At 38.6% G+C, this 9,036-nt stretch overlaps 1 protein-coding gene across 1 annotated transcript; it reads right to left on the bottom strand.

Annotated features, from left to right (window-relative positions):
- LOC139948728 (monocarboxylate transporter 12-like) lies at positions 1-5,657 on the bottom strand. The gene is made up of 4 exons (XM_071947017.1): positions 5,389-5,657; positions 4,811-4,954; positions 2,154-2,981; positions 1-1,040 (listed from the first exon to the last, which is right to left on the bottom strand). The coding sequence occupies exons 1-4, from the start codon at positions 5,573-5,575 to the stop codon at positions 922-924; spliced, it is 1,278 nt and encodes a 425-aa protein (XP_071803118.1). The 5' UTR covers positions 5,576-5,657; the 3' UTR covers positions 1-921.
- Between the last annotated feature and the right edge of the window lie 3,379 nt (positions 5,658-9,036).

Genomic DNA, 9,036 nt, shown 5'->3' with positions numbered 1-9,036 from the left:
GATGGGGCTTAAAGGATGAGGGGTGGGGGGGGGGGGGGGGGAGACTGTGAAAAAAATTGGGACATTGCATGCTCAGGATTAAAATAGTCAAATAGTTACACTCCTTCCAAAAATGGGGTTTACATTTCCTTTAAAGCGCCATACGGTATACAATGTGAATGGTCTTTTTCCCGCGAACAAAATTCATATGCATCATGGGGTTAGGTGGAAGGAATTAGGAATGTCAAAAGTGTCAAAAAAAAACATCGACGATAACAATAGCTGTTCGACTTTGACGTTGAAACAGTTAAAAAAGAAAAGAAAAAAACCGATTACATATCTTAAAGCCATTATACACTTTCGGTAAAAAAAAAAAAAAAAAGTTCACAGATTTACAAATAATTTACAGGGTTTACAGAAGGTAATGGTGAAAGACTTCTCTTGAAATATTGTTCCATGAAATGCTTTACTTTTTGAGAAAACATTAAAACAATATAAATTCTCGTTAGCGAGAATTACGGATTTATTTTAAACACATGTCATGACACGGCGAAACGAGCGGAAACAAGAATGGGTTTTCCCGTTATTTTCCCCCGACTCCGTTGACCGATTGAACCTAAATTTTCACAGGTTTGTTATTAGTTGTGATACACGAAGTGTGGGACTTGGACAAAACTGTTTACCGAAAGTGTATAATGGCTTTAAAGAAAACAATAGTTGTAGGCCTACTCACTTATACGTCGAAACATAAAACAAAATCTGAAAGAAAACAATGTTCCGACTACTACGTCGAAACGGCTTTAAAGGAACATCTTCAAGAAAATAATAGCTGTTCCGATTATACTATGTCGGAACAGCTTATAAAAAACAAGTACAATCGGAACAGCGTTTACATATTTTTGTTTTAACATCTTGTCATCCAAGCCCACAATGTTTGTTATATCAGGCCTCTCGTTTCGGACGATAGCGTTCTACTAAAAGCGCCACCAACGATGGGACAAAAAGACATCCCATGATGATAAAGGCCACGTCATAACTTCCAGTCATGTCATGTATCAAACCTAGTGCAAAAAGAAAAGACAAAACGAACTTGAGATTTAAAAAATATGGAATTCAATTTGATTTGTTCAGCTTTATATTTGTTATATTTTAGTATCGTAATGTAAAAATCGTATGTATATTTATCACATAATTTCCAACTTATCTGTTGTTAGCTTTGCAAATTGAGGTAATATTATAAGTACTTTGCTTTTGAAAATGTTAGAAAATATGTTTTTGTTTTGATAAACTCTCCTCCCAGAGGACATTGACAGCACTGGAAACCATCGGTAGCCCCTCAACATTATTGTTAGCGTAAAACTTTACTTGGTAACAAGCAATGGAGAGCTGTTGATAATTGTAAACTATTGTGAGAAACGGCTCTTTCTGAAGTAGCGTAGTTTTTGAGAAAGAGGTAATTTCTCGTTCAAATATTAAAAGAATTCAGGCCTGAAGCCCTTTTTTGCATCTGAAAGCACACACATGTGTGTAGCAAGGGTGGTATTTCTTTCATTATTCTCTTGCAACTTTGAGAACCTATTGAGTCCACTTTTCCCAGGTTGGTTATTTTATGCATATGTTGAGATACACCAAGTGCGAATACTGGTATTTGACACTAAGATACGTTTAGATGCAGCAGACTTACCAGGCATTTTTTGTTACCGTAAATCTGAGCATGCGCACATTCCTGAGAGCAATGGCTGTATTACCCGATAAGTCTGCTGCCACCTAGCGTCCTAAAATGTCCCCATCACCAAAGGCTGGTGTCTAGTGCCTAGTGAAACAGTTGCCAAGGACGTGTAACAAGTCTCAATCATCTACGAACACGTATTGACAACGCTTTTTGCACCTTGCCCCTAAGGAAAAGTACAAGCACATAGAAAGGGTTTACAGAAATCCTAAACCGATTTTGAACTCTTTGTGGCAGGGGTCTGCGGTAGCGGTGGTACATGTACAGTTTCCTTACGAGTTGACCAGTATTCTTTTGTACTAGTAATTAAAAGTATCAATAACCCGTGAGTGATCGGATCGCTAGGCAGCGCAGCACAACCACAGGTATCACCGCAATGTCTGCTGCCACCAAGAGTCAAGATCAGTGAAGAATTGCTTTACACAAGTTTATAAATCTGACCCACCTGGGAGGAATCCACCAACAAAGATTAGAACTCCATTAATCAATTCCATCCAACTGAATGCAGAGGCAAGAAGCTCAGTTCCAAGTAGCTCTCTGGCGTATACATCGGTCAATGAATTTAATGCACCTGCGAAACTGGTATAAATAGCGACATTTACCAGAACCAACCCGTAAGACTTCATCCATGGATCAGTTATTAAGGAAATTGCGCAACCTATTGCAAGTACGGCCATTGCAGGTCGCAACTTCAAGACCTTTTTATCTACGACAACACCTACGAGGATCTTGAAGAACAGTTTCACTACGCCCGCAACTGTTGAAAGCACAATGGCGTCATTTGCAGTGAAACCTTTCAATACCACGTGATCGACGTAGTATATACACCAGAAGGTATCGACCATTGAATTGCTAACAAATATTGTTGTTATTACCCAAAACGACAACCGGAAACAAATGGAGAAACCAAACCGACTCTTTACAGCCAATACAGTTTCTTTCAAAGTGTTCTTTGCTGGTGGTTTTTCGTGTTCTGTACAAGTACCATGTTCGCTGGAGGAGACAGGGCGATAAGATTCCTGATTGTGCTTTTTGATTGATGGTTGTCTCAAAAGGGCGCCACATACGACGAGATGCAGAGTAATTCCTCCCAATAGCAGGAAAGCACCTCTCCATCCATATATATCAAGAAAAAGTTGAACCAGTGGAGCAACTACGATTAATCCAAGAGGGGAGCCAGCTTGTGCGATGCCATTTGCTGTCCCATAGTTGCTTTCAAAACACTGCGCTATCGTTACTCGACACAGGATGTTGGCACAACTTATGCCAGGTCCTTTAACGAGAGAATATGGAATAGTTGAGGATATTTAGATTATTTTAAATTTGTCGAAGATGACGAACGAAAAGACGAAGCCCCCAAAAAGCAGGTAAAGAAAACCGTTGAAAGAAGGTAAAACAAAACAGCAGATTTATTCCCCCCCGAAATACTATTAGAAGTTTCCCTCGTTTCTCAAGTTAGTATTTCGAGAGAACAAAACAATAATTCAAAGGATATAATATTTCTAGGTAACGAAATGATTTCAGTATTGTTTTTACCTTTTCAATATTTGTTTACCTCTCCCTTTAAAGGCAGTGGACACTATTGGTAATTACTCAAAATAACTATTGGCATAAAACCTTTCTTGGTGACGAGTAATGGGGAGAGGTTGATGGTATAAAACATTGTGAGAAACGGCTCCCTCTGAAGTGCCATAGTTTTCGAGAAAGAAGTAATTTTCCACGAATTTGATTTCGAGAACTCAGATTTAGAACTTGAGGTCTCGAAATCAACCATCTAAACGCACACAATTCGTGTGACAAGGGTTATTTTTCTTTCATTATTATCTCGCAACTTCGATGACCGATTGAGCTCAAATTTTGACAGGTTTGTTATTTTATGCATCTGTTGAGATACACCAACTGTGAAGGCTATAGTCTTCGACACTTACCAATAGTGTTCACTGCCTTTAAGGGCTCCGTAAAAAAGTTATTATTAAGGACAACAAATTAGCTAATAAGGAGAATATTAATTGTTTATTTTCAAACCGAAGCCAGCGAAAACAAACATGATTTTATCTGAAAATATGTTACATCTTGAGGAAGTATAGATGGGAAACATTTATTGCGGGAACTCGTTAATTGGCAGCGGACCGTCTTTGCAACAAATAAGTTCATTGATCTCGAAATCGTGCGCAAATTGTGAACTACAAACAGAGAAAAATAAATGTCATATCTGCCACTGCCTTTTGATCGTGTAAATAAGTCTCGCGACGTTCAAGGTCTCCATTACACTTACAGGTATCTCTGAGCCTTCAGTTATAAAGTGGGTACAATTTTGTTAACTCTTTCACACCAACTTTGTTTAGTAACCCCACTTTGTTTAATAACTTACTAAACCGAGTAGGCCTACTAAACAATTGAGTTATAATGAAATCTTGAAACCAAAGAGAGTGAAGAACGAGGACTTAAAAGAAAAGAGTTCCGGGTGTTCCGACAGAGTGAGGTTATTTCTTCATTGGGAGAACACAGGGAAGTTTTCTGCTTACTGGATTAACACGTGTTTGTGTTTGTATGAATTTTGGTAAATTGGTGACCTCTCCGAAAATGACATCTGGATAAATTATATTGAGAATTGTGAATGCACGAATTCATTTTCACATCTAATTAAAGGCATTGGACACTATTTGTAATTGTCAAAGGCCAGTTTTCTCACTTGGTAAAGCCCAACATATGCATAAAATAACAAGTCTGTGAAAATATGGAGGCGATTGGTCATCGAAGCTGCAAGAGAGTAATGCGAGGAAAAACACCCCTTGCACAAAGTGTGCTAACTTTCACTTCAGATGCCTAATAAAAATATCAGGCTTCAGACCTGAAGGCTTTTATTATTTGAGTGAGAAATTACCTCTTTTTTTAAAAACTACGTTACTTCAGAGGGAGCCCCTTCTCAAAATGTGTTTGCTAGCAACAGCTCTCCACTGCTCGGTACCAAGTAAGTTACTCTTTATGCTAACATTTATTTTTCTAGTAATTACCAATAGTTTCCAGTACCTTTACCTATCATCAATCTTGAAAAATTTGGTTTGTCATTTCTGGACAGGGATAATCTAGCAAAATTATTACCCAATCCAAACGCCAATAGAAACGTGATCTGAGGGAGACCAGACGCGAAGGATGAAAGAATCAACGAACACCCAGCCATCAAACCGCTCATCATGACAACAGCCCTCGTTCCAATTAGGGAACTTAAAGGTCCAGCAAAAATTCCTATAAACAAATCCATTAAAAAAGCATAATATAAATCACATTATGTACATAGGAATGGTGCTTTGTTTTTAAACAATACGTGTATTGTCATAATGTATCATTCTGAAGCATGAATACTAGCTATGACAACATGCAATTAAAGTTACACTTAAGCACAAATATTAATGTATTATCCACACCCGATTGGAAGAAATAATGAGCATTTCAAACAAGGTTGCAGAGTTTTTAGTAGCACACATGGCATGATGTAGGGTTTACTAGCAGTTTTATTACTAGAGACAATGTACGCCGGTTTAGTATATTATGAACGAGTCATGAGGTCATGCATAGATATGCCAGTTGGCAAAGGTTTTAGAAAGAACGGCATAAGGAGTTTAAATATGACATTACGTCATACAACCTGCTTCGCAGGAGGAATATAAATAGCAAATCACCTGCAAAATTAATGACGCCTACGACGATAGCAACCATCCAACCAATAAGCCAAGTCTGGACTTCAAACTGCTCCTTAAAAGTCGGTAACATGAATCCAAGACCCTTTATCACTCCTACCCAAAGCATCCAATCCAGTAGGAGACACATCACTGCAAACCAGCCTAAATGTCTTTGTACATTTGTCATGGTGTTGAGTTTGTCTTGATTTAATAAATGTAAATAAATACAAATAATAAATGTAAATTATAAAGAATGCTGTTCCAACACGCCACATGCAATAATGGAGCAAAGCGAGCAATGCAATTCAACGTTATTTGCAGTGTTCAATGATTCATTGCTGTATAATAATTTAAAGCGCACTTTGACCTGGCGGCGAAGTCCTTCAAATTGTATACATAATTTATACAGTGCTAACACACATCGGTGACAGGGTAAAAAACCAAAAATATTATTCTTTATCGCCGATGCAAATTTAACATCTATTGTGTATGTATACATGTAGGTTCACTGGATATATCTCAGTCGGTTTTTAGTATTGTTCATCAAGGGATTGCATTCACACGTTGAGTTCCAGTCCAGTGGTAGCATGTCATGCGGAAAAGAGCCTCTAGTATTGTATAGCCTCCTGGGGTCGATTTCACAAAGAGTTAGGACTAGTCCTAACTTAGGACTCGTCCTAGGAGATAAGAAAAACGTATGGCTAGTCCTATGTTAGGACGAGTTACTTGTCCTAACTAGGGATAAGATATAGTATTAACTCTTTGTGAAATCCACCCCAGTGCATAATGAATACACACGGGTGCTTCGAGAAATGCGCATGCGCGAAAACGGCTCGTTCGGAAGTTGCGATCACTATAGTTTTAATATGACGACGATTTGTACAGCATTAATAGGCAAACGCAGTCAACAACCGCCAGATTGTGGCCGTGATTTTTCGTGTTATAATTGATGCAGGGTTATGATTTTTTGTTTTAACCTTACTTTTGTTCAATTTTCAAAAACTTGTTATGTTTTGTATCACTTTAAGTTCGGACCAAAAAGCTTAAAGCTGCTGATTAATGCACTATTTATTTGACGTGCACATGTTATTATCAGCTAACCCCCCCCCCAGAAAAAACAGTTGCTCATATCAGGCAATAAGTCACATGTAAATATAATTTGTTTTCTTCAAACATTAGAGTATATGTTTCTGAACAATAACATGTTTTTTTGAGTAATTGTTTTTAACGGTTTATATGTAAAAAGAAAAAAGAAAAAAAGTTGTGCCAAGCGTCACTATCTTCTGTTGGCACTGCATGCGATTCATTGCGCCTCGATTGACGTCACGAACAGCGCCCTCTCGGGTCGGGCCTATTTTCAAATTTGTAAATAGCATTGATTTTTTTTTAAACCTGAGTTAATTGTTTATTCATATTCCACTCATCAAAACACATATTTTAGTGACAAAAGCTTTAATTTGTATTAATTAAAATATCAACATTCAATGGTAGACTTTCAGGACGCTTGGTGGCAGCAGACTTACCAGGTAAAATCCCTTGTTCTCGGTAATGTGCGCATGCTCAGAACTACGTAAACAATGGAAATTTACCCGGTAAGTCTGCTGGCACCTAGGATTGGAAAGTCTCCCATTACGATATTTTTCATTTAGTTTGGGGATTTTTTATTGTGTGAATTCTGAGACAATTAAACTTTAACATTTAAAGTTGCAATTTTGGAGAATAAAGAAACATCATGCACATAACTTAAAATTGTGTGCGGCACAAATTCTGACTGGAACAAAATGAATGAAATATTATGTCCAATGAAATTACTAGTTCTAATAATAATAATAATAATAATAATAAGACTTGTAATGCGCACATATCCACCCTGCTGGGTGTTCAAGGCGCAGTAAAACCAAAAACAAAACAAAAACAAAACACAACACAAAGAAAAACAGACACAACAAAATTAGTCATTGAAAACCTGTGACATAAGATAAGTTTTGAGAAGAGACTTGAATTTTGCAGTACAAAGACAAGATCGAAGATTAAGTGGTAGAGAGTTCCAGATGCGTGGCGCGGCTGAAGAAAAAGACCTGTCACCCCATGAGTGTCGAGACTTGGGTTCAATGAGGAGAAGCATAGAACTTGATCGAAGATTCCTTGATGGAGTGTAAACTTGAAGCAGTTCAGAAATATAGTGGGGAGCCTTGCCATTAAGAGCTTTGTGGACAATGAGCATCAGCTTGAAGATGATTCGTTGAGAGATAGGGAGCCAGTGTAGTTGTTTCAGAATGGGGGTGATAGAACAGGATTTTCTAGACAGTGTCACAATGCGGGCAGCAGTATTTTGGAGCCGTTGAAGTCGGGAAATCTGGTTGTTAGGAAGACTGTAGAGAAGAGCATTGCCGTTGTCAAGACGAGAAGTAACAAATGCGTGAATGACCTTTTCAGTGGCACTTTTGTCCAAGTACTTGCGAATCTTACCTATATTCCTGATGTGATATGATGATAAACGAACAATGTTGTTGATGTGTGGCTGAAGTGTCATCGATGAATCAAAAATAACACCTAAGTTCCGAGCTTTCAGCGAGGGAGCTATCCGAGCATCACCGATGGAGATGTATGGCACTGAAACCTTAGTTAACTGTTGACGTGACCCAAATAGAAGGAACTCTGTCTTATCATCATTTAACTTCAGGAAGTTTTGTTGTGTCCAACGTCGAATCTCTTGGATGCATTTCTCAAGTCTTGCAATAGATGCATTGGCGTTTTCTTGAGAAGATTTAAACGTGATGTATAGCTGAGTGTCGTCTGCGTACACATGGTAATTCAGATTAAATTTCAGGATGATGTCACGAATCGGTAAAGTGTATAGCGTAAACCACTGCGGGCCGAGTACCGACCCCTGTGGCACAGAGTAGTTCAAAACAACAGGGTCGGATATCGCGGTGCCAATACATACATGCTGAGTTCTATTGTAGAGATACGATTTGCACCATGCTAGGGCTGTGTCCTCTATGCCAAGGTGATTCTGGAGCCGAGAGAGAAGGATGTTGTGATCGACAGTGTCAAAAGCAGCACTCAAGTCTAGCAGGACTAGTGCTGTTAGGTTACCATTGTCCATTGCAGAGAGAATATCGTTGCTCACACGGACTAGTGCAGCCTCGGTCCCATGGAAAGGCTTGTATGCTGACTGGAACACGTCGGACAGGTTGAAAGTATGAATGTGATCAGAAATACGTGATGAAACTACTCGTTCAATGACTTTTCCAAGATATTTTAAGTTTGCAACCGGTCTGTAGTTTTTGAATATCTCCTTGTCCAGGTTTGGTTTCTTGATGAGCGGCCTGATGTAGGAAACTTTGAGGCTATCGGGGAAACAACCGGAACTGAGGGATTCATTTACAAGCTTAGTGATGTAGGGTACAAAAATATCGATGTTTTGCTTTATCATGGATGTTGACACTGGATCCAGCTCACAGGATTTTGAAGGAGATTTCATAATAACCCTTTGAATCTCAGCAACAGTCGCAGGCTCAAACACAGATAGTCTACACTCTGGTTGAAGTTGTGGCAATGTCTGCGGCACGTTGTAAGGGACTGATGAAAATGATGAGCGGATGTCTGAAATCTTGGTGACAAAGAATTTCTGGAAAATTCTGA

Source organism: Asterias amurensis, chromosome 16 (assembly GCF_032118995.1).
Source record: "Asterias amurensis chromosome 16, ASM3211899v1".
Taxonomy (NCBI): domain Eukaryota; kingdom Metazoa; phylum Echinodermata; class Asteroidea; order Forcipulatida; family Asteriidae; genus Asterias; species Asterias amurensis.
This window is presented reverse-complemented; position numbering and strand designations above follow the sequence as displayed.